At 34.3% G+C, this 26,004-nt stretch overlaps 1 protein-coding gene across 1 annotated transcript; it reads left to right on the forward strand.

The window, feature by feature from the left end:
- Positions 1-241: 241 nt before the first annotated feature.
- NUP35 (nucleoporin 35) lies at positions 242-25,802 on the forward strand. The gene is made up of 9 exons (XM_010960010.3): positions 242-386; positions 3,410-3,580; positions 5,308-5,435; positions 8,067-8,127; positions 19,397-19,538; positions 22,060-22,129; positions 22,923-23,051; positions 24,120-24,284; positions 25,148-25,802. Exons 1-9 carry the CDS (start codon positions 347-349, stop codon positions 25,223-25,225), a joined length of 984 nt encoding a protein of 327 aa, XP_010958312.1. The 5' UTR covers positions 242-346; the 3' UTR covers positions 25,226-25,802.
- Positions 25,803-26,004: the final 202 nt, after the last annotated feature.

Raw genomic sequence — 26,004 nt, forward strand, 5'->3', positions numbered from 1 at the left:
ACGGAATACAGAGCACTGGGTAAACTCACGCTAATTATGAAACCGTGAGTAAAATAACTTGTGCTCTTATAAAACTCAAGCATCAACAAATCAGGAGCAAAAGCATTCCCAGAACCACTGTTTCCTTGCTGTTTGATCCCATTACAAGCGAAATCCTCGGAGAAGGCGAGTCTGCGCGAAGACTTTCGCCCGGTTCCAAAATGGCGGCTCCGGCGCCCACAACTTACGTATAGCGCATGTCCGGAAGCTACGCAACCCCATAAGGTAGCGCGCCACTACCCGTGGGGAGAATTTCCGCCATTTTTGAAAATCGGGAAGGTCCGGGGCTAAGTGTTGTGCTGCTGCGATGGCAGCCTTTGCCGTGGAACCCCAGGCCCCCACGCTGGGTGAGTGAAAGACTGCTTTTCCTCGCTAGCTCTGCGATGCACACCGTAAGCTTGGAAGCGGGCACGTTTGAAAGGCAGTAGTCATGGGCTTTCGCCTGCTAATTTTAACCTCAGAGGGGGAGTCCTGGCTGGCCCCAGGCTCTTAGTCCGCTGCCTACTCGAGCCTTCGCCACCCTGTAGCTACCAAGGCGACTCCGGGAAGCTGCGGACCCCGAGGAGGGCGAGGAAGCGGCCGTCTTGTGGTGACTGAACCGTTTTGTACCCCCCACACGCTAGAGCCAGACCTACCTTTACCTGTGACTCCGCCAGCGCGCGAGACGCGGTACTGGGTTTTTCCCGGTCCGGGGAAGCGCTGGTGGGAAGGAGCTCACCTGTGAAACACGTGGGTGGGCGGTGCCCTGGAGTGTGGTTACTGTCCGCCACTGTTTGGACATCTAGGTTTCTAGTTCTTGTTTGATTATTACTTCCCTCTCCCGGGCTTTGCAGAAGAATCTGTTTTTACTGGAAGTTTGAATCGTGCGACATTAATTAACCAGGTGATGGTAGCCATTGAGATATTAGCTTTAATAGGAAGCCGGGAGTTCACTCGATTTGCTTCGCCTTTATCTTGGGAAAGTGACTCAGTATTGTAGGAGGTCTTTTCCTCTAATCGGTCACGTAATTTTCTTTTATTTTTTTAAAAAAATTCGTTGACAGTGTTTAATGGAGAGCGTTCCTTAAATGTGTTGTCGTTGAAAAAAATCTATAAAGTTAACAGGATGTCTTTTTTTGTCTGCTGAGTTTTGGGATTTGTGAGAACTGTCAAAAATTTCAGAAGAGAAAATAAACCGTCTTAGAGAAGTATTTGAGAATTCGATTACAACTTTCAGTTTGGAAAGGAAAGCAAGCATGATATGTATCTGTAGGATGAGTTTTATTAGAGTTGAAGGATATATAATGCCATGTTTTGTGCAAAATAAGTTTCTTTTAAGAGTAGTGTAACTTGAACTGTTTTAGTTTAGTTATAAAATGCATACCATCAATGCAGATACTCTGCTACGTTTAGACTTATGTACAGATGTTGGTCTAGGTTTTAATGTTATCTATGTTTTGTATTATTTTAGAGAGCAGAAAGCTATTGAATTCCAATTCTAAAGTTTTCTACTAAACAAAAATACTTTGGAGTGTATATTTCTTGGGGTTACAAATATGAATCATCCTCTGGTCAGAAATCTGACATTAACTGATACTAATTGTTCATGTCCACATATGGCAGATATTACAGGCGAGGAATAAATATTTCCCAGCACCTAATGGTATATTAAAACTAAGGGTTACTTCAACAAACAGTGCTACAGTACTAGTTGAGTTAGACACAGTACTTAACGTTTTAGGAATAGAGACTGTAAAATGCAATTTAAGACTTGGAGGATCCATTGGTCTAGCTCTCTGACTGAAATTAGCTCGAGGGTTGAGTGGTTAGTGACAGTTCAATTAAGAGCCCTTTGTGCCCTCTTCACTCTGGTGCTTTCTACTGTGTCACACTGTGTATCCAGATGTGTCAGAAATTTTCTTGATTTAATTGTTACTACAGTTGCCATGTATGTATTTTTTTCTTTTGGGGCTGGGAGAGTGAAGGTAGTTGGTATCAAAAACTTTGTAATACATTTATTACTATGGGTTTCTAAATATATGTTCAGAATATGCTTTTGTTTAGACTTTTGGTTTGATTTTAGTGTTATGTTCTTTGGAAATATGTAATAATACTGTGGTAACATCGTAACTAGCACTTTGAAGTAATTACAATGCAATATAACTCTTCAGACCTTATTTCAGTATGTGGTATAAGGTATTATATATACCTTATGTCAGTATTTCTGAATTTAATTTCCTTTTTCTTTTTTTATATGTTTGCATTGTTAATATTTAGGTCTACCATAATGAGAAATAAGAGGAAGAATAAATAATTGACAGCATTTGAATAGCAAGAAACATTTTTGAGGCTGTGTAGAAGTTAAGGAATAGTTAATAAAGATCATATAAATAATATACCAAATGTTTGACCTTTCTAAGTGCCATGAATCGTATAGTTGAAAAAGTTATATTTTCATAAGCAGAAATTGCAAATTCTGCATGTTCACACCAGTCCCTCAGTTTTGGCTATTTTAAGAGACTACTAGAATAATAATCACTAGTATTTGGTGAGTGCTTACTGTATACTTGGTTCCTGAGTTAAGTGCTTTACTTGCTGTAATTCTGATTAAAGCTTTGTGGATGGGTGCTACGGTTATGTACATTTGCTGAGAGATTTGAACCCAGGTCTCTGACTCTAGAGCCCATATTTTTCTTACTGTGCAATTTTGTTCTGAAATTAGAGTAAGTTACAGTTTCCTTCTATTCATAGTTGGAATAAGAATAATATCTATCCTATACATTGTGAGGATTAATTTTGAATTGATGATTATGAAGTATCAGTTCTATTTTTAAATGGATTTACTATTACAGAGAGTTTTATTGGTTATTTCTAACTTTAATATGAATAAATGATTTTAAAAAATGATCCAAAACATCACCTTTCCAGATTTTTTCAGTATGTTTCTAGTTGGGATGCTAATCATCACTGTTATTTCATATGTGCTGTAATGTGTGCATGATTATACTTTTATTACAGAAATGACTTAACAATTTTTGTGTATAGGGAAAGAAAAATGGGACATAATAACATACTAAACCTACCGTGTTTGAATTGCTAAGACGTTGTATAACTAGTGCACCCTGTCCTTGTTTTCGGTTGTTACATAGTAGAAGCTCACCCAGAAATGGAAAGAAGTTATTCTGTATGTTAGGTTTTTTTGTTTTTTTTTTTAAGATAATAAATTAAAATTTAAAAATTTAAAAATAAGTGTTAATTCTTCAGTCTATGAAATAATGTGAACAAAACGGCTGTCAAAGGCTAATTTATTACTAGATTGTTACATCTTTTTGTTAGATATTGTTACATTAAAGTCCTTTCTTTGTATTATTTTGTTTTCTGATTCATCTAGGATCTGAACCAATGATGTTGGGTTCACCCACGTCTCCAAAGCCAGGGGTTAATGCCCAGTTCTTACCTGGATTTTTAATGGGGGATTTGCCAGCTCCAGTGACTCCACAACCTAGATCAATTAGTGGCCCCTCAGTAGGAGTAATGGAAATGAGGTCACCTTTACTTGCGGGTAGGTAAATTGCCGAAAGTAGTTTTATAGTACTAACAATACATGTACTAAAACTTTAAAAAGGGTGATGGTGCAACATTCACCCTCATCAACACATTTATTTTAAAAAATTAAGCAATGCCTCAGTTTTTTATTTTAAGATTATTGGAATAGAGGTGTAAGCAGTATGTTACTTTAATTGCAAGAATCACTCTCTAAAATATGCATATCACATTTCATTCAATCTAAGATGCCATTGATTATAAAACTCACCATTATTTTAAGTACCACTAAGAAAGCAGAACACTAAATATGTTAAATTGACATTTTTGTATATACCCGTATTTCAGAGATGTTAAGTGTGTGTGTGCATGTGGATGTGGGGAGAGGAATGTAGTTGTTAAACTTCAGCTGAATTCAATGTAAATAATTCATCTCAAATATATTAATAGCAAATATTTGGTCAAAAGAAGTATAATTTGAAAATTTGTATATATGACTTCTACTTTTACAGTGTGGTTAGTGAAACGACTTACTCCATAAACTATGATTTGTAACTGTCAGCACAAAATATTGGTATCTAAATGAAACATGTATCTTTTACAGGACTTTTTTCAGAAACAAATATTTTAAAAGATAACTTGGAAGTTTTGATTATAAGGAGTGAGTGAGCTACAAAAATGGTTGAAATCTAAATGTGACCTATTATCCTTGTAATATGTTTAAATGGAAGTTCTTATTTTAATTGTCCCTAAGGTATTATTTAGGTTAAAGTGGTTTATTATCCATTTTTTTTCTTAGCATTGATTAGAGAGAATTAACATAAGTTATATTTGAAGTAATTCACTTGAGAACATTATTCTGGACAGATTTTTGTTTTTTATATATTGCAAATGTATTATTTTATTACTGTAGCTACCGTATATTGAGTATTTGTGAGCCAGGCTGTATGCTAAGCATTTTATATGCTATTTTCATTCTTTATCAATCTTAAAGTTGGTAGGTGGTAGTATCCCTGTTTCTCAAAGGAGGAAGCGGAGGCTAACTGCAGTACAGAACTTGCTGAAGCTCACTGGGTACAAAGTGACAGCAGAAGTTAAAGCCCAGGTCAGGCTTGTACTAAAGCCTGTGCTCTAATCTCAACAGCTTATGCTGCACTGCCTAGGCTCAGACATTAGTCTTCCAGAGGGCCGGATCTTCATTACTTGGCATTGCTGATTCTCTTTCTGTCCCCTCAAATTGATCCTTTTCCTGTATGTTTATTAGAGATTTAAATATATTTTTACTGTGAGAAACACAAATGAGAATCTGACAGTCAGATTCCACATTAGAAGATTATTATATTTACTCTTGTATACAGACTGGAGCTGTTTAATACCTACTTTTAAGTGAGAAATATGATCAAGGTTTGTATTGAAATGTTAAGCATTTTGTAGGGAAAACACAAGTTATGTGTTTACTAAAAACTAAAATTTATATTTACTATTTATTAAAAGTACAGTCTATGGATCACCAACGTTGGCACCACTGGGAGCTTGTTAGAAACTTACAATCTCAGGCTCCATCCCACACAGTCGAATCAGAACCTGAATTTTAACAAGATCTCCAGATGACTTTGAGAAGCAGGTTTGAGAAGCACTAAAGAGCTTAAGTCATTATTTTAATAATGCTAATTTAAACGATCTTACCAGAAGAATGGAGGATTTCTTTGTTTTCTCACCTGACTATATTTTTTTGTACATTGTTAGGTGGGTCACCACCACAGCCAGTTGTACCAGCTCATAAAGATAAAAGTGGAGCTCCACCGGTTAGAAGTATATATGATGACATTTCCAGCCCAGGACTGGGGTCAACACCTTTAACTTCAAGAAGACAGGTGATAATGTGGTCAATTTTAAATTTAAGTTTATTTTCCCATTTCATATTATGTTTGTACTCACGGTTCTAAATTACATGGTCTCCACATATTAGTACACTTTAAATGCGGTTTTCTATGTAATATACATTGCTTTGATATACAGTGACATTAAAGTCATTTCCTTTCTAAAAAAAAAAAAAAAGAAGACAGGTGATATACATACCCTCATTCATGATCCATAGTTAATAATTTCATCATTTTGTGTGGCTATACAGTGAGGTCAGTAATTTGAAATGTTTCCCTGAGGTCTATTTTAGTGTAACTCTTTGCATAGAATAAGCATTAAGGACTGTTATTACAGAATCTACTTAAATTGTGTTTATCATGAAATATACTTAAAAATATAATAGAACTCAGATAATTTTCTCATATAGGTAATTCTGTGTTTTTTAAAGGTGTGCTTATTCACCTGTTCCATCCTACTTAATAAACATGTAGAAATGATTATCATTTGTCATTCATTGTTTAAAAATTCTATATTTATACACAATTTTGTGAAAGAAGAAACAAAGATTCAGGGTTTTATCTAGATCTAGGGCACCTTGTAATGATTTGAGATCTTTATTTTAGGAATGGTTTTAATAATATAAGACCAATATCATTTTAGAGCTATGTTCACTGTTTATTTATTTTACTAAAAACGTTGCCTTCTGCATATTTATGAGCTAATGGTTTAGTATGTTCTTGGTGTTGGTGCTCTGATGGTGTTACTTTCAGTCATAGATTGTGCAAGGTAGAGATTCTGTTCTCATGGGCCTGATAGCTACAAAAAAGTGTCAGATACTTAGGAACTACCTACAGTGCACACACGCTCATCTTGTAACTTCACGTGTATTACCTCATTTAATCCTCACAATGAATCTGTGAGGTATCTCTTAGGGGCTTTATTTTATCATTTATTACTAAGGAAACTGACACTGAAAGCCTGAGTAATTGGTAAAGGGTAAGGTAGCTAGTCTAGCAGAGCCAGGCTTTAAACCTGGACAATCTTGAATCTAGAGCTGATGTTTGTAAGAGCTATGTTGTGCTAGTACTACTATGATTACTCTTGATTGTCATTTCAAGGGTAGTATGGATTTTTCTTTTAAGTAGGAAGTTTAATAGCTTTTATAGTCACAAGTTTTCTCTCCTTTTACTATTATGCTTAATAGGACAGATAAGCAAAGTGTATCAGCTAAACGGATAAGTTCTTTGTATAAAGATTTTTCTGTTGTTTGATTTGGAGAAATATTTCATGGCCTTTCCATAAATCAAATAATTGTTGGCAAGTTTAAGAAAAGTAGAAAAATCTTTCAGTAAGTTTTGATTATAGACTTAATGTATCTGGTATACTATGCCTACTAGTCAAGCAAAGCAAAATTAATTCGTTGTATTACTTTCTCTTTCTAACATTTTACAGCTGCTCTGTTGCTTACTATAGTAGCTTCTAGCCAAGTATGGCTCTTGACACTTGAAATGTAGCTGGTCCAATAGTTGATTGAGATATACGTGCTGCAAAATAAAAATCACTTGTGTGACATATGTTAAATTTTGACAGTGGTGTTATAAACTTACTAAGTCCAGCATTTTCTTGACTGGAGTATTTTTCTAAACGTTGATGGATAAATCTGATGTTTAGTTTGTATGAGAACCACTGTCTTATAATTTTATGGCAGTTTTCATTACTCTTCTGATAATACATTGAAAAGAAAGGTAGTTTATAGTTATTGCTATGTTCAAAATGTTTAAAAATCTTATGGATCATAATTTGTAGAGAAAGTTGAAAGCTGGTAAGAATATTACTAGATTAAAACTCAAATTAGTTTTGTCCACTGAACAGCGGTCAATCTCTAATCAGAAGAGAAGTTGGCATTAAGAATTGAACAGTGCATTTTGTATCTCTCTTGACATTCTCTCAACATTTGTTTCTGGTTTTTGGATAATGGCCAGATTTTAGATTTTTGTAGTTTAATCAGAATCTGTTTTTGAAAAAAAGCTCTCTCTATATATTTACTTCTAAAGAAAGAGTCAGTTTCTTGTTCTTGATTGGATATTGTTGTTTTTGTTTATAGAAAGACTTTTAACTACTATAAGCTTTAATTCTCGTAGGTTTAAAGGAACTAGGATTGATAGTTTTCCTGCTTGGTGACTTTCTACTAGTAGAGGCAGAAATAAGTTGTCTTTGATTGTGTAGACTGATTTCAGTCTAGTATTTCATGGTTTTTAAATGTCAATTTAAAAATAAAATTTTGACATCTTTCAATTTTTCTGTGTGAACTTGATGATTCTGAAGAATCAAGATTATCTCTGATACTTCAGATATTGTATCTTAGGAACTAAAAACAGCAGTGTTACTTTCGCCTAAAAATAGTATCTTTTTACCTAACACAACTTTTTTTATGTTAAACATATAATATGCTAACAAGTTTGGCTTATTGTATATATTAACTTAAAAAACACTTGAGAGTACTCTTCAGTTGTGAGCTAATAAGAGGGATTTCCAGTACCTGGTAGTCATTTAATTGTTGAATGAGGTCTTTCAACACTTACTGTATTTATGTTATGGTTAGAACTTTGTATTTTTACCTTAGCTCTTCTGTTTTCATGTAGGCAAACATTTCAGTAATGCAGAGTCCTCTTGTTGGAGTTATGACAACTACTCCTGGAACAGGTAAGCAATGCTTTTCAACACCAATGACTCTACTTTTTGAGTGAAGTTAATATAAGACTTTTGTTGGTAATTTCCAAAATTTTGTCTTTTACATTTCAAACTTGGAGACTTTCTCAAGTGTGAGTAACTTCCTTGAGGAAGGAATTATGTATATATTGATTCTTTTCTGAACTTATAGATAAGATGTGATATTCTACTGAAAAATACTCAGAATTTAAAAAATTATGTATTTACTAATGTCTCCCGAGTAACTAAAAACTGTAATAAAAAAAGTTCTTGCAATTGGTAAGAAGAGGAATACAGAGACTGAATAGTAACGGTGTTTTGAGTGGTATCAATGCATAGCTACAAATTAAATGTCATTGACTACAATCACTGATTATATCTCTTTTTTCTTTTAAGATTAGTGGTATTTTTATCATGATCAGCATCATAAGCACAACTCTTGTAACATATTCATATATTTATGATCAGATGTTCATTCAGCAAATATTTCAGCACATAAGCATGTACCCGGTCCTGGGAAACCGAACAAAATAGATAATCTTTGTTTTTATGGAGCTTACATTTATTTACAGAATTTACATTTATAAGTAAAACAAAGGTTATTAGAAGATAATGCATTTTATAGAGGAAAATTAAATAGCAAAGGGAAGTAGGGGTAAGGGCTTATATTAACTAAGGTAGTGTGTTAATTTTGCTGCCATAACATATTATTTCCACAAACTTAAAAGTGGCTTAAACAATTCAGATGTATTATTTTACAGTTCTGGGGGTGAGAAATCTGAAATGGGTCTCAGTGGGCTAAAATCAAGACATCGGTAGGCTGTGTTAACTTATGAGGCTCTAGGAGAATCTTTTCTTGCCTTTTCCATCTTCTAGAGGCTGCCCACATTTCTTTGCTTATGGTTCCCTTCCTCCATCTTTAAAGCCAGCAGCATTGCATCTCTCTGACCATTCTTCTGTAGTCAAGTCTCCCTCTCTCTCTTAAGGATCCTTGTGAATGCTTTGAGCCCTCCTGGATAATCCAGGGTAATCTCCCTATCCTGAGTTCTACTGGTTAGCAATATTAACATCTGCTACCTTATTCTCCTCTGCCATGTAATGTAACATACTCCCAGGTTCCGGGGAGAAGAACATGGACATCTTTTGTGGGAGAGGGGTGGATTATTCTTACTACAGATAGTTATGGGAAAAGTAGTATTTGGTCAAAAACAGGGAAGGTGTTCTAAACAGAGGAAATAGCAAGAACAAAGGCACCGAAGTGGTATTGTGTCTGGGGTGTTCAGACAAGAGTAAGAAACCTAGTATGAAATGGAGTGGGAGAATAGAAGGAAATGAGGCCAGAGAGGTAATGGGGGCTGATATAACAAGGCCTTGTAAGTCATTGTAAAAGCTGGTCTTTACCCAGAAAAGGTGGAAAACAAATAGGATGATGAGACTGCTCCTGTGGTGAGAATAGACTTTGGGGATAAGGGACAAGGGTGGAAGCAAGGAGACCAGACAGTTGGCTACTGCATTAATCCAGGTAAGAGATCGTGGTGGCTTATATATATAAAGGAAGGCAGGAAAGGAGGAAAAGAGGAACAACTGCCAAAAGTGATGGAACAGAAGAAACAGTAGGAAGACAGTAGACTTAAATGAACCAGATCAACAATTATATAAAACAGAATGTGCTAAACGCTCTGTTAAAAGGCAAGATGGATAACAAAAGTAATATCCAATGACAAGTTAGATCTTTTTACCCTGCAAATCTCAATTTCTTCAGTCTGAGCCATCACTGGCAAATCTTAAAGTTTAGATTTCTACAAGCAGTTTGTTCAAGGCTATTTCTATTATGGCTACCAGATTTCTTCGAGCCTCCACCCACTGCCTGATTCCAAAGCCAGGTGCAGACTTTTAGGTATTTGTTATAGCAGCACCACTTGGTACCACAATCTGTATTAGTTTAAAATTGTTGCCATAACAAGTTATCCCAAACTTAGTGGCTTAAAGCAACACAAATGTATTATCTCACTGTTTCTATAGGTCAGATCTCTGGGCACAGCTTGGTTCTTTGCTTTAGAGCTCAGGTGTTAGCAGGGCTGTGTTCTCTTCTGGAAGCTTTGTGGGTGAATCTGCTTCCCAGCTTATTCAGTTTGTTGGCCAAATTCAGTTCCATGTCGTTATGGGACCAAGGTCCCTGTTTCTTTTCTGGCTGTTGCCCGTAGGTTGTTTTCAGCTTCTAGAGGCTGCCCTTCTCCCCTGCTCATGGTTCCCATCCATCTTCAAAGACAGCCGTGGCAGATCAGGTCCTTTTTTATGCCTTGTATCTCTCTGAACTCTCTTCTGCTGTATCTCTGACTTTTCTGCCATCTGCTGCTGTTAAGGGTTCATTTGATTACTTTGGGCTCACTGGAATAATCCAGGGTAATTCCTCATTTTAAGACCAGCTGATAAATAACCTTAATTCTATCTGCAAAGTCCTTTCACAGCAATACCTGGATTAGAGTTTGATTGAATTACCAATTAGTCAAACCAGGGGACAGAAACTTTGGGGCCATGTCTTTAGATTTCTGTCTGTGACATATATTATGGTGAAAAATCTAGGATGTCGATGTCACCTCTGTCTCAGTTACTTTACATAATACTTGAGGTGAAATGTTCTAGGGGAATTAGTTCAAGTTTTAGCAGTCTTAATTTGATCAGACAAATAGGTAGATGACAGTGCTTTGTTATGTGGCTATTTGCTACAGTAGCGACTATTTAGTTGAGTCAGTAAGTGGTCCTAGAGACATTGAAAATGCAAAAATATGTAATGTTAAATAATGTATTTTATACTTTAAAGGATCTCTTAGTTGTCTGAAAGGCATGCGTTATAATTCTTATTGCTGTCAAGTGGAAGAGCACAGGATTAAAATTAATTAAACCTCCTTTTGTTAATTTATTTTTTCCTAATACTGTAACTTCTATGAGTTTCTTGTACTTTTTGAAAACATGTATGAAAATAGGAGAACCATGATAAATACACCTGTCATAAATTGGCCACTGGAAACCACTGCTGCTTCTACTTTGAGTTTAAGGTATTTATGTATAGAAAGTCTTAATGGGGCATAAGTGAAAAAGAATACTTTTGAAAAAAATGTGATGGGCGTGATGACCTATTATGCATGGCCAGTAGTAAACAAGAAACCGAAAAAAGGAATTGAGAAAATTGAGGGAGAAAATTTACACTTTTCCCTTAGAGCTGTTTTTTTAGCCATAATTTTCATATTAAATGAATGAGAAGTTCTTGTATAATTTATAAATTTTAACTGTCTGAGATTGGAAACTTTTATAAAGAGAGATCATGGGATCTAATGGCATGAGTGGTATTTTATGCTTAGGTCTTTTTATCTGATAAAGAGATTTTGGTTAGTTTTAAATTCTATAACTCATGTTAAGAATCTCTTATAGTCTTATTTCTGGGGCAGGAGAACCTTGGTCACATGACAGAGTGGGAAATCTGGATTAAAGAGTTTCAGAACTTTTCAACCATGGTATATTATTGGCTCTGGTAAAGAATATTGAAAGTTTGCCCTATCTATCCCCATCCTCACCTTCAATTTTCTTCTGTTACTATTTAAATATTCCTTTACTTTTTCATTCTTTAATTTAAAAAAAAATTTTGAGACATTCTTTCATTTATCTATCAGCTCTCTTCTCCAGTGGTATAGCCACTGATAGCCACTGAATTAGAATCCTTAACAACATGTTAGCATGTTGTTAAAAGATTAAGTGTGGTATTTGGACTATAGCAGTTTTTGGCTACTTTTGTTGATGACAGGAACTCAGAATTCTGATAGTGTTCCCAGAACAGTAGATAAAGGACTAATTTATCTGTGAGTGACCTTTCCCTGACACTTCTTTATCTGATCTGGGTTAGCTGTTCCTCGTATGTGCTCCTGTAAAACTCTCTGCTAGGCTCTTATCTTTCTCTATTACTTGATTATGATCTTCAGGACAGAAATTTCTTCTATATATCTTTGTTGTTTACCACATCACAGAGCTGGGTACAAAGGGACCTCAGTAAATGTAGGTTGACTGAATAGATTGGTGTATGTAAGTTGTAGTGGGTTAAATGGTGCACTCCTGCAATGATATGTTCACATCCTAACTCCTGGAACCTTGATTATTGCTTTATGTGGCTAAAGGATAGAATTAAGTTAAGGATCTTGAGAGGGGTAGCTCTCAAGGAGAGTTTAGACTAGAGTTAAGGAGAGAGGCAGAGTGGAAGGTAATCCTGGTAACTACCTGGGTGGGCCCTAAATCCAATTACAAGTATTGTTAGAGGCAGAGAGAAATTTGACACAGACAGAAGGGACATACAAAGGAGAAGGTGAGAGACTGTAAACAGAGTGTTGGCTACTTTTCCTCTCTTGGATTGGCCTGCTCCCAAATCTCGGGAGTGTACTGTATTTTTACTTTACTTCCTTTTTACTTTACTCATCAAATTTTATTTATATAAAAATAAACATAAATGTTGTAGTCATAAGCCAATGAACACCAAAACTTACCAGCAGTCACCAGAAGCTACAAGGGGCAGGCAATAATTAGTGCCTTCAACAGGCGTTTGACTCTGCTGAAAACTTGATCTTGGACTTCTAGCCTCAATAAATTCTATTTTAAGCCACTCAGTTTGTGGTCATTTGTTACAGCAGACAGAGGAAACTAATACACATATATTGTGTGTTTTTGTTTTTGTTTTTTAACTTTTTTATTGAGTTATAGTCATTTTACAATGTTGTGTCAATTTCCAGTGTAGAGCACAATTTTTTAGTTATAGATGAACACACATATATTCATTGTTGCATTTTTTTCGCTGTGAGCTACCACAACGTCTTGTATGTATTTCCCTGTGCTATACAGTATACTCTTGTTTATTTACATCTCCCTCACATTATCTGAATATAATTAAAATATATCAAACTTTATTCCTTTGTCAGTGTTTATATTATTATGATTATATAAACATTGTTTAGTGCTGCACTAAGTATATTATAATTCTTCCTGTAAAATTTTTATTTTTCTTTAGTTAATAACTGTCTATTTTCTGTCTGTTTAATTTTCTATGTGTCATCTGCTCCTTTTCTTTTAAGCAAATACTATGCTGCTATGATACATATCTATCTTTTTTAAAATGCTCAAACATAGTGTCAAACACATTTTTGTTTTTGTTTTAAAATGAGAACTTCTCTCTTAGTTTCTCTTTTGGCTGTTCCCTATATCACCTTTATGCACAGCTATCATCCTAGGATTTACCTTAGTAAATTTCTAGAGTTGAGCTATTTTTCCTAGTTAGCTTGTTTTCTTCTTAGTTTATTCCCTAATTTTAGTGAAGAACATATTTGAGTAATTTTCTAGGAAAGCTTGCTTGGGAATTGAAATTGAGGACTTTATGTTTAAAATGCTTTTTGTCTGCCTTGAAGTGGATTGCTAGTTTTGCTGGTTATAGAACTTTAGGCTGGAATTTTGGAGGCATCATTCTTTTGTCTTGTAGCTTCTAGTGTTCTGCAGAAGTCAGTTGCAGTAATGATTCCTGAGTTGTGGTATGTGGCCTGGTTTCAAAAAATTTAAGATCTTTCTATGGTTAGTGTTTTCAATTTCACAGATGTACTTTGATGTGGGACTTTTTCATTTGTTTTGCTGGGAAATTGGTGGATCCTTTAAATCAAGACATCCTGAGTTCTGGGAAACTTCCCTGTATTTGATAATAGCTTTCCAATGTTTCCTCTGTTCCTCTTTCTGGGATTCCTTCTGTTTGTGAGAACTGCAGAGACTTCTAAATTTCTACTTTTTCTCCATTAAGATTACCTTTTATATCTATATTCTGCTTTCTGAAAGATGTTTCACAATCTCAGTTTCCAACTCATCTAATTTTTTGTTTTGTCATTTTAATTTCCAGTAACTTTTTTTGTTGTTGTTCTGTGAATGTACTTAAACATGTAGCATTATTGTTTCATGGGTAAAATAACTTATCAGTAAGATTAATATTGGTCTTTTAATCCTGCTCATCTTGTCTGTTTCCTTCTAGTTCTTGTTTTTTTCTTTTTTTCCACCTCTTCTTCCTTTCTTGGTGGAGGCATATTTATTGAATGAGGCACCAAAAAGCTACTTGAAATCTGTTTGTGTGTGTTTTGTGTGTGTGTTAACTATGGTAGGAGTGGGGAAATTGGTGGAGAAAGGCTGTTTTTTCTCTTTTTGGGCTTCAGTGTAGGGGGGATTGGACAGTTAGGTAAATTTTTGTTGGGAAAATCTTTGATTTCAGCATATATAGGTCTTTTTTCTCTTAAATTTCCCAAGGAAGAATTATTTAATATTCTAAGGTGGTGTTCTGAATATAGAAAGGAAGAAGTCTTCTTTTCAATGTGCAGATTTTCACTTAGTGTCTTATAGTTGTTCTCCTGTGACTGGGACCCATTGAGATTCTTCTTCCTCAGAGACTAAAGCTTTGGTCTCTTGGGAGTGGAGTGGCCAAGTGACAATCATCTGGTTGTATAAGGTGAAGAAAGGCTTGCCATCTAATCCCTTATTACACACGTTAAAACTAGTTTTCCTTGATTTCAACCAGGAGCCTCTTTCACATCTTTCAAAGCTTTTGTCGTCTTCAAAACTTAAGACTTTCTAGAAAGACTGTCATTAGGTTGTCTGACAAGGATTAGAGATGAATATACATGTTCAGTTTGCCGTATTATTTTGGACGTTGTTATATGCACTGTTCAGTATTATTCTGGTACAATGAGTTTGTCAAACTGAAAAGTGAGGAAACAGTCCCTATAAGATTGCCCCCCCCCCTTCTGATGCCAACTGCAAGTTTTGGGGGGTACCCAGGGCAACCCTCACTTCAGACCTGCTGTCTGCAAATTCAGGTGTTGCCAAACTCACTGTAAGGTTTGATAATTCACTAGAAAGACTTAGGACCCACTGAAAGTGCTATACTAATGTTATAATTTTATTATAGCAAAAAGATACAAATTAGAACCATCTAAAGAAAGATTGTAGGAGGAAGTCTGAAGGGGGTCTAAACAAGAACTTCTGTAACTTGTTACCTTCTGGGCATTGATACATGGCACAACACAGAGTCTTGCCAAGTGGGGAAGCTCGCTGGAACTTCCATGCCCTGAGTTTTCACTGGAGCTTCATTACATAAAAACGATTGATTGACTCATTGATTGAGTGACCAAACTCAGTCTCCAACCCTTCTTCTGCCCAGAGGTGGGATAATATCATTGACTCAAAGCTACAACCTTTTCATTATGTGGTTGGCTCATGGTTTGGTTTTTGTGGCATGACATGCCCTCACCATGAGCACCTTGTTAGCATAACTATCAGATGTTTTTGAGGTTGAGGGGCTTGCTATGAATAGCAAAAACACTCCCTTCCCTGGGGAAATTCCTAGAGTTTAGAGGTTGTCTTCCAGAAACCTGACAAAGGCGAGGCATCTCTTTGGGCTGAGGCCAAATTCTTTATTATACATTGTGCTACGTTGTTTCATGGTAAGAAGGTAACAACACTGCCAGGAACCTCTTTTTTTTCCCCCTCCAAGTTTCATATTGCCATGTATCTGTTTTAAATTTCCCACTCTTTATGTCTTTTATTTTCATTTAGGTTTGTGGTCTGTTTTGAAATAATTGAATCTGGTCTTTAATTGAAGACATTTTCATAAAGAGTACTAAGTTATTTTGCCCTCCACTTCAGTCTGATCTTAAGAAGACTGTTGGAATAGTGATTTACCAAGGGAAATTCATTACGGTTCAATTTGATATGGTTTGGTAGACATACTTTATTTTCATCTTATAAAGTATTGCATGTAAGTACCAGAAGTCTGATTGAAAGGAAGTAAAATCAGTGGAGCAATGAAACATTAACAAGGTGGGGGGCAATTATGCTAAAGTTATGTAAATAGTTTTAGATTACAAGTAATTATGTTTTTCAGAGTAGTTGACAGGGCAAAAATTAGATTGCTTATTTGTTTGAGACTTAATTTTGATTTGCTTTATTTTTAAAGGTCATAATGGTTGTCTCATTTTGAGCCTTGATTTAATTTCTTGCTTGAAGGTTATCACATGATGTAGCAAAACTAAATTGTACCTTTCTAATGGTAATACAGGACATAATAATTTTGAATTGGCTTCAGATTTTATTCTCAAATAACTTTTACAATCTTTTCTGTGTTAAAGGCATGTCTTTGTAGTAAGAACTAAATTTATTGGAATATCTTTTGCATGCTTTTCTTTATTTCCTAGAGAGTTGATAAGTTAGTTGTTTAGCAGAGAATTGTCAAAGTGGGGTGTTTCATTTTAAATCAGCCTTACTTTATAAATGTTTTGTGCCTATTAAATGCATCTATGATGATGAGGAAGAAGAATAATTGCTAGGAAAAAGAAATTGCTAAATGTGTTATAGCATGTATGCAGCTTGACATTCTTTTCAGTTATTTACTTTATATTGTCTCTTTTAAGCATGAACTCAGTTTTAAAATTAGATAAATCTATAAGGCTGAGCCATCTAATATACTAGGATTCCATTTCCTTCTTGTATATCTTTTTGTTTTCTCTAGAGTTAATAATCTTACGTATCTTCATTTGCTTGATTACTATTATAAAAATAATTGAATATTCATTTCTCAAGTTTCTGTCTGCTAAATTGTTTTTAGACTGGTTACTAGACAGCTGAACATAAATAGTCAGTTTTGAGCATCATTTTTTTTTTTTCCAGTAGAGTCTAGGATAGTGTTCTGTGTTAAATAGATTTTTTAGTAAGCCTAATAGATTTTTGGTGATCTGAAATGTATTGTTTTCTTAAGGAAAGGCTACATTAGTGGGTTAAATTAGATTAATTCCGGTTTCTAAATTTGAGTCCAGACGAAGTAAAGGATTCAAATTGTATGGCATAAGGAGTTAAGAATTTTGAAATCCTTAGATGATCATAGGTTTCCTTTTTAGCTAAAATCACATTATTGCATTATAGTTTTTACTTGATTGATGCCTTTAACTTTTAATTCTGTTGAGGGTGTAGTTTTGGTTTTGTACTGTTTGGAGGCAAGAGAATGGACATCATTCCTGGAGGTCTTTTGTTTTAGACTTGACTCTCAATATATTTGTGCTGTTGATGCAAAAGAATAATTATACCAAGTGCATCACTTATAGAATTGAAGTTATGTATTATTAAAACAGTTAACTTCTGTGAGTTCTTTTCTATCTAATATTCCATTTGATTCTTGGAGTAACAGATAAGTCTTCTGTTATAGGTTAATTTATGGATATAATAAAGAGAAACATTTATTTATTACAGGTTTATGGAGATTTAGTTGATATTGTGGAGTTTAAATTATACGGTGTGTTGATTGGATACACTTACTTTAACAAAATGACAGTAGTATTAGCGTTAGCTGACGCTTTCATCATGTTACTTAATTACCATTTCTCTTTTGTGGTGAGAACCACAAGCTACACTATTAGTGGCTTTTAAGTATATCATACAGTATTGTTACTGATAATCACCATGCTGTACTTTAGATCCCCAGAACTTATTTATCTATGACTGGAAGTTTGTACCCTTTGACTAACAACTCCCCAAACCCCTCATCCTCTAGCCCTTGGTAACTACAACTCTGCTCTCTTTCTGTGAGTTCTTCTTTTTTACATTTCACATATAAGTGAGGTGATTTATATCTGTCTTTCTCTGTCTGACTTCTTTCACTTGACATCATGAACATCATGCCCTCAAGGTCCATCCATATTGTCACAAATGGCAGGATGTCCTTCTTCATGACTGAATAATATTCCATTGAATGTATGTACCACATCTTCTTTATCCATTCATCCTTTGGACCCTTAGATTGTGTCCATATTTTGGCTGTTGTATATAATGCTGCAGTGAACATGGGAGTGCACATATCTCTTTGAGACCCTGTTTTCATTTTCTTTGGATATATGCTCAGATGTGGGTTTGCTGGATTATATGGTAGCTCTATTTTTTAATTTTTTTGAGGAACCTCTGTACTGTTTCCCATAGTGTGTGTACCACCTTATATTCCCACCAACAGTGTACAAGGATTCCTTTTTCTTCAAATCCTTACCAACACTTATCTCTTGTCTTTTTGATAATAGCCATTCTAAAAAGTATGAGGTAATATCTCACTGTGGTTTTGATTTGCATTTTCCTGATGATTGGTGATGTTGAACACCTTTTTTTGTACCTGTTGGCCATATATATGTCTTCTTTGAAAAAATGTCTATTCAGTTCCTCTGCCTATTTTTTGATTTTTTGAATTTTTTGCTATTTGTATGAATTTCTTATATATTTTGGATATTAACCCCATCTGATATGTATATACATACATATTCCTCATCACCCACCTCTGCTTTATTATTTTTTTTTCCTATGGGATTTTCTGTTTTCTAATATACTAGGTGTTTACTTGTCTCTTTTCCAGTAGAAGTTAAGCTCTATTAGAGATTTTCCCCCCTTTGATCTAACTTGATCACTACTGTATTTAATACCTGGAATGATGCTTGATGCATATTTAAGTGCTGAAAAAATATTTCTTATATGAGTGAATCATTATTACTACTCCAAAGATGAAAGGAAAATAGTTTCTGCTTCTCAGAAATGTGTGGTCTCAATAAGAGAGAGCCTCTGAGACAAAATGAACACATAAAGTATTTAGCTTGGCTTGTTGGACATGAAGTACTCATTAATTGGTAGTTGTTTTTGAAGGATAAGAAAAGAAAGAACAGAATCAGACAGTTCAGATAGAAATGACCTGAATAAAAAGAAAAATGCATTCACATCTTAGGGACTAGGGTGGATACTGTTTAGGGGCATATTGGAAAAATAAGGTTGGGACTATATTGTGGAGGCTAAGGCATTTGGAGTTTTGTGTGTGATGAGGAGTTATTATTTTTAAAGCAGAGGTGCCATGATGAAAGCAGTAGGTTTGGAGGATGAGTCCTTGAGGTTAACTGGAGGTCCTTCTGGTGCAGGCTTAACTGGAAATTACTAAAGCATTTAGCAAATTTATAATAAATTATAAAACATTTGAAAAATCATAAGTTATGATCAAATTTTGATGACTTCCTCACAGATTGGTAGGATATAATTACCATTTGATTATAGTATGTATTTTGAATTATTTATGCAGTTGCCAACTTTTAATATACTTTTTCATTTAAAAACTAAGGCTTTGATTTAAAATAAACCTAGATGTTTATATCAGTTAACTAACTTACTAAATATACTAATATAGGGCAAAGTATGTTTAGTCCAGCAAATATTGGTCAACCACGAAAGACAACGTTATCTCCTGCCCAGATGGATCCTTTTTATACTCAAGGAGATTCTCTGACATCTGAAGATCACCTTGATGACACTTGGGTGACTGTGTTCGGGTAAGGTTTCTGGATCATTTACCTTAAAAAAATTTTTATAACAAATATTATCAAACATATAAACATTTTTAAAAATTGTACAACAAGCACCCATATACCCACCTAGATTCTACAGTTGCTAACAGTTTGCTACATTTGTTGTGTCTACTGTTCCTTTTTTGTTGTTGTTGTTAGGTTTCAGAGTAAGTTACAGACATCAGTACACATCACCTCGACGTTTCAGCATGTATATTTTTAAGTAATGTTCAATTTTTGTAAGATTTTCCCATCATTTATCTGTCTCTTATCAGATTATTTATCTTCATATTCGCTGGTTATTGGAAGAGGGTTGCCCCCTTTAGAATTAGGAAGCCCCCTTCTCTCTTATTAGTGTCTGTGTCTGTGTTCATATTGGGCTTAAGCAGTTTTGAACTAACAAATTGAATTTAATTTGTGTAACACATACATACTATGTCACAGGGTTGGTACTTTCTAGTTAGAGAATATTGAATATTAATAGAAATTGTGCATGACAGTCCTAGATGCATTTTGAATAGATTTTTAGATCTAAAAAAATTACTTTAAAACATCTTAGAGGCCATATTGCATTGTTTACAGATGAGGAAACTGAAGTATAGACCAATTAAGAGATTTACTCAGAGGCTTACATCTAGTTATTAGTAAAGCTTCAGCAAAAACCTAGGTCTTTTATTTTCAGGCTATTATTTATACTGTCTACATAATGTTGGTTTCTGAAAGTGTGACATCATACTGATACTGGACCTTACTATATTTAGTTTTAGGGTAAAAAATAGAAACGGTACTAGTTCCTTGAAGGAAGAACCATGCATAGTAAATATTAGTGGACTTTATATATTCAATATGCTTAAATTTTTAAAATTCAAAAGAATATAGTAAAATTTTTCCTTCCCACTTTTTTCCCTAGCTACAGTTTTTCTGCTTTGTAAGGCAATAATTGCCACCTGTTTTTTGTGTGACCTTCCAGAGAGATTATGTATTACTGATTCTGTTTAGGTAAAAAGCAGGGTCGCTGCTTTCCCTTGTTCTCCAGGAAGCCCATGCTAAGCCCTGTATTCATAGCAGTTAGGCTGGCTGCTGCTGCTTTTTCCCCCTTGTTTTGTATTTAAATTTTTGCATTCTCTAATGAAGTAAGTGGCTGTATGTGTTTGAACATGCATGTCTCTCAAGTCTGTTTTCAGGTTCAGTAGTAGTGCTGTCACTTTTAAGATTTCTCAGTAATTGAATAAATTACTTGAAGTACTTCTGCTAATCCTTCATTTTAAAGACATCCACTTTGCTAGCTATTTATTTTCTGTTGGTTTTATGTTTTAGTAACCCTGTATATGAGTTTAGTTGCAAGAATGGAAGCATTTTCTTCTAAGGGATAAAATATTTTGGTCATTTATAGGCAAGTACATCTAAAATACATTATGTATGTTCTTTCTTTGATAATTTAACTTTTTCTTGCTGACACAGGGTTGTCATGAAGTATCATTTATTGTTTTAGGGTGATTCTTTGACAGGATATTGGAATATTTCTACTCAAAGTGGTCCTAGACTCTTAGAATTAAGTTTTATTGATCAGAATTATGTTTTATTTCTCAAGTACCTCCCTCACTTGCAACCATTATTTCTCCCTTTCAGTTTTTTTAGTTCTGCTTTGTAGCTATCCTGACTCATTTGTTGTTTTACTTTGGGTTTTCTTTCAATATTCAATGTAAGAAATCTTATGTCCATACTTATATAACATAAAATAAATTTCCAGTCCTAAATGCAATGTGTATTTTAGTTACAGATTTTAATGTGTCGAGTTTCTCATTTATTTTTTTGACTCACATTTGTTTTCTTTAGGGTTCTAATCCAAGCTCCAGATAACTGAAGTTACTAGTTAAGGAAACTCCAGATTTTCAGGTTGAAAATAGGTTATTGTAATATCCAAACCCTACAGAATTTATAAAGAAGAAAGTAAAAATCATTTAGAATTTTCTCATACAGAGGTGTGGCTATTAAAATTTTGGTAACCATCTTTTGAATTGTTCATTTACCATTGATACTGGTTCTGACTATTTTTGTGTCATGACTACATTTCTGAATTTCAGGTAGTGCTCATTACATATTGGTATTACTATGTAATTTAAAATTCTTTCCCTTTTAATAACAATAGTAGTATATCTAAGTATTTCTCTCCCCCCGCCACACGTCAAATAAGTTATGCACAGAACTGCAACTTCATAGTTCTTTTCTACGGGTTATGATAATGGCAGTGAGAATGGGATTTTAGAGTTGGAATCTGGGGATGGAGGAAAATGGCTGAGTCAAAACTTACTTTAACATATTTGCTTTTGAGTGATGGGCAGATGAATAGATTTAGCTAATATAGGGGAAAACAGGATGAACAAGGGTCTCTTATTAATATTCTAGACAACTGGGGGCAGTTTATCTTGAAACACTTTTAAGTATGACAATTTATATTTCTATTTATTATGAAAGTTGACTGGACAACTTTTTTTTTTTCCCCAAGGTTTCCTCAAGCATCTGCTTCTTATATATTATTACAGTTTGCACAATATGGGAATATCTTAAAACATGTGGTAAGGCTTAATTCTTTTCAGTTCAAGATTTAGGCTGGAAAGATAAGCTGTGAATTGAGGGAAAACTTTGCTGCTGAATGCTGTTTGTTTTTTCCAAATTTAAAAACTTTTTAAAGTTTTCCTAGAATGTATCTGTCTGGAAGGTTGGAAGTTGAGTAGTATTTGATTAAAAGGGATAAAGAGAGGAGATAAGCAAGAGAATGAGAGTTTCCGGCTTTCCCCCCTTTTAAAAATAGTTCACAGTTGTAAAAGATTATGTCGGGTATTATATTACTGTTTTCCAATTTGAGCTTGTTTTATTGGGGATAAAGAAAAAGGGAAACATTTCTGACCAAAGAGTTCTTGAGGCTTTGTTAGCTTATAGAGAGCTTTAAAAAAAAAAAAAAAACTATCTTAACCTTGCACAAGTTATAAATAACAAACCTTTTTTCTGTTACTAGAGATTGATTTAACTGACACAAAATCAGATTAATGAATACAGTTTTAAAAAACTTCGCAGCAAGTGTTGTTAGACCTTTTTGTAAGAAACAGTTATCTTTTGAGAATTACTTTACTTTCAGAGAATATTTGCTACATATTCTTTATATAAGAGACTTGAGAACTAGTTGGAGATTAGTGAAATTGTTTAATAGGATTTTTGTTGAATTCTAGTATGCAGCTTTTTACAGAGCATCAAATAAAAAGTAGAAGCAGATTTATCTTTCGTATGTTTCTGTTTTATAATAGAACTCATTAAGTTTAAATTTTTATGTGCTTTATATTTTATTTTAAGAGAAAACTTCATTTTTTGCAGATGTCCAACACAGGAAATTGGATGCATATTCGTTATCAATCTAAACTGCAGGCCCGGAAAGCCTTAAGCAAAGATGGGAGAATTTTTGGAGAGTCCATCATGATTGGTGTAAAACCATGTATAGATAAAGTAAGTTATTGCTCATGTTAGGAAAATAGCTTACTCTATACAAAGAGCACAGATCTCAGTACTAACATTGGTGTTATGTCACTTTGCTTCACTGTGCCTCTCTTGTTTCTTACAAGATGTGATGGATGATATTATAGTATTCTTTTGTGGTGAGCCAAAGATACTTAGTCACAAGACTTTAGAATTTAGAGGTAACACATGCCAGCCCTTTCATTATACTGATACAGAGGTCAAGAGGACTCAGGTAGTTTATCCAGAGTTGTGAAACATGAGGCCTACATTCTAGGTCTTTTAACTTTCAACCCATTCCGTTTTTCACGCAAAGCAACATCAAATTCTTTAAAGAGTTTAAAGGAGTTCTGCTATTTCAGAATGAAGTATTTCATATGAATGTTAACTGAGGATTAACTTTTAAAAGGCTGAAGCTTTTTATTAATCATTTCTATTTTTAAAATACTTAAAAATTGATATGTATTTATATACTTATGAAATAATTCTGAGCACAATTTAAACTTTTCTCTGTGACTTGTAAAATCATCATCGTTCTTTAAGTAGATACATGTGAACTTCTACTACCTACCAGGTACTGTTCTTGGCGATTATAGATACACATTAGTACACGAAGCAGACCTGGGTCCTATTATCCTAATCTAGGATGGCTGAGTAGTTGTGTAATTATTATATTGTGCTGTAATAGATGTTTGCAGAGGCTAGAGGAAAATTTGGGGTTACCGGATACTAAATAGTACTGGACTTTGATCCCCAAACCCCCTCAGTTTCCCCAAGAATTCTTTTTTTCTTTCTTGCTGATTTTCCGTAATGTTTACTTTTGAGAGCCTATGTGGAGGATATTTGAGAAAACTGAAGTGGGATTTCAGGCTGGGCATTAGATCTAAGCATTAGCTCTACTAGCTAATATGCATGTATTGTTATCAAGCCTAAAATTATTTGAAAGGTTAATTAAATAAAATATGCTTCTTTTAATAAAGTTTTCTTTGTAAGTAGGATGTAATAGTGGGTAATACATATTATGTTAATAAACAGAGTTCTTCGTTTTTATTTCTCCAGAGTGTTATGGAAAACAGTGACAGGTGTGCTTTATCATCTCCATCTGTAGCCTTTACACCACCAATCAAAACCTTAGGTACACCAACCCAACCTGGGAGTACTCCTAGGATTTCTACCATGAGACCTCTTGCTACAGCATACAAAGCTTCTACTAGTGACTATCAGGTATTTTAAGGATTGAGTAATGGGATATACTTAAAGGCTGCAATGCATAACGTGTTTAACTTTTTCATTGGATTGATTTGTATGCCATTGAATGTTTCCTACTGAAGTTGATTGCCTTGATGAAACCTATAAACTTTGCCTTTTAAAATTTCTTATTTTAAAAATTAGGATTTTGGCCAACTGGAAATTTGTCTTGAATTCTTAAAATTCTTTGCCATTTTTAAAAGCATTTTGGGAGTTTGCTGTTTTAGTTTTTTCTACATTATGTTTGCATACATGAAAAGTCTCTTGTGGACATCTCTGGCATGAGGCAATGTTAACATTCTGTTAGACTGATGACTAAATCTGGTGGTATCACAAATAAGGAACCTCAGGTTGGAACTGAAGAATGATAGAAGTATTATGACTCATTCAGTATGTTATTGTCCCCTATTTAATTAGCCAGGAGTTCTGAACTTACCTAGCTGCAGACATGGCTCCTGAGACAGCAAATAAAATACTTGTGCTTCAGTAGGGCAGTTTGACTTCCCCTGAAATTTGGAGATCATTCAAGAACTGCTTTTGTTTTTTAGATTTTTTTTTTAAACCAGTACTTTAATGTCCTCATCTCTTACAGTTTTTGCGTTGTTTGTTCAGTTTACTAATTTAAGCAGGTGTAATTTGCCTTGCCTAAGGAAAACAATTTTGCTATTTTTAAAAACATAAGGATGTTCTAATTAAATCTATGTTTTAATCTTTAAATATACAATTTCATGCTACAAATGCATTTTACTGTTCAGCTCTTTTAAATTAGCCATTAACTCTAGAATTGACTATGACCCTAAAGAAATCGTAACCTAACAATTATTTGTGTTTTTTAATAGGTTATTTCTGACAGACAGACGCCAAAAAAAGATGAAAGTCTCATATCCAAAGCAATGGAATACATGTTCGGCTGGTAGTAAAGTAAGAGCTAAGAACTCAACTACAAAGGAGAAGGCTGCTACTCTAAGAACCAGTTATCAGGTTACTGCTGGGTGTCCTTCGGTTAGTTATATAACCACTCTTGGCAGTGTCATATAGCTGTCTCATACTTCCTTTAGAAGCCTTTTTCTTTAAGGATACAGCAAATTTGTAGCTTGCACTTTAAAAGATATTTGAGATACATTTTAAAGAAACAAAAAAATCCCTGTAAATAAGATTTTGTGCTTTCTATGATAGTGCATGCGTAAGCACAAAAAACTCAGCATTGATTACTGTAAATTACATAGCTGAGTTTGTAGTGAAGCTTTGTCATCTTCGTGAGTTGGTGAGGTAAATTTCATGAAGGGTAACTGTACAGCTGCTTCTAACAAGGCACAAAGATGATAATTAACACTTTGAATTATGGTCTTTTAATTTAGATGATATTTAATATTTTAATTATCCTTGTTTATATATGTCCTGTCCTGGATTGTCATCTTTCAGCTTGTAAGACCAAAACAGTCTTTTTAAAAACCTACTAAAGTTTCTTGATAATAAACTTGTCAATTATATGTATTGAGTAGTTTTTGAAAGTGTGATTTATTAATTACTGCAAAAAGTTTGAAGCCTTCACTGAAACAGATAAAATGTCATGTACCTCCTCCCTGTAATCCAGCTTTAATAACTGTGTAACCATAACTATTTTGCTATACTTGTTTTTTCTCTCACCCTTTTGTTTAAAGCATATTTCAGATGTGATATTAACTTAAATACTTGA

Source organism: Camelus bactrianus, chromosome 5 (genome assembly GCF_048773025.1).
Source record: "Camelus bactrianus isolate YW-2024 breed Bactrian camel chromosome 5, ASM4877302v1, whole genome shotgun sequence".
Classification (NCBI taxonomy): domain Eukaryota; kingdom Metazoa; phylum Chordata; class Mammalia; order Artiodactyla; family Camelidae; genus Camelus; species Camelus bactrianus.

What these genes read in the sequence shown, in the direction of transcription:
- NUP35 (XM_010960010.3), top strand. Translation starts at nt 347, where the DNA reads ATGGCAGCCTTTGCCGTGGAACCCCAGGCCCCCACGCTGG. An exon ending in CTTTAACTTCAAGAAGACAG is followed by an intron (nt 5,436 to 8,066) that starts GTGATAATGTGG and finishes GTTTTCATGTAG; the next exon opens with GCAAACATTTCAGTAATGCA. An exon ending in TAAAACCATGTATAGATAAA is followed by an intron (nt 23,052 to 24,119) that starts GTAAGTTATTGC and finishes TTATTTCTCCAG; the next exon opens with AGTGTTATGGAAAACAGTGA.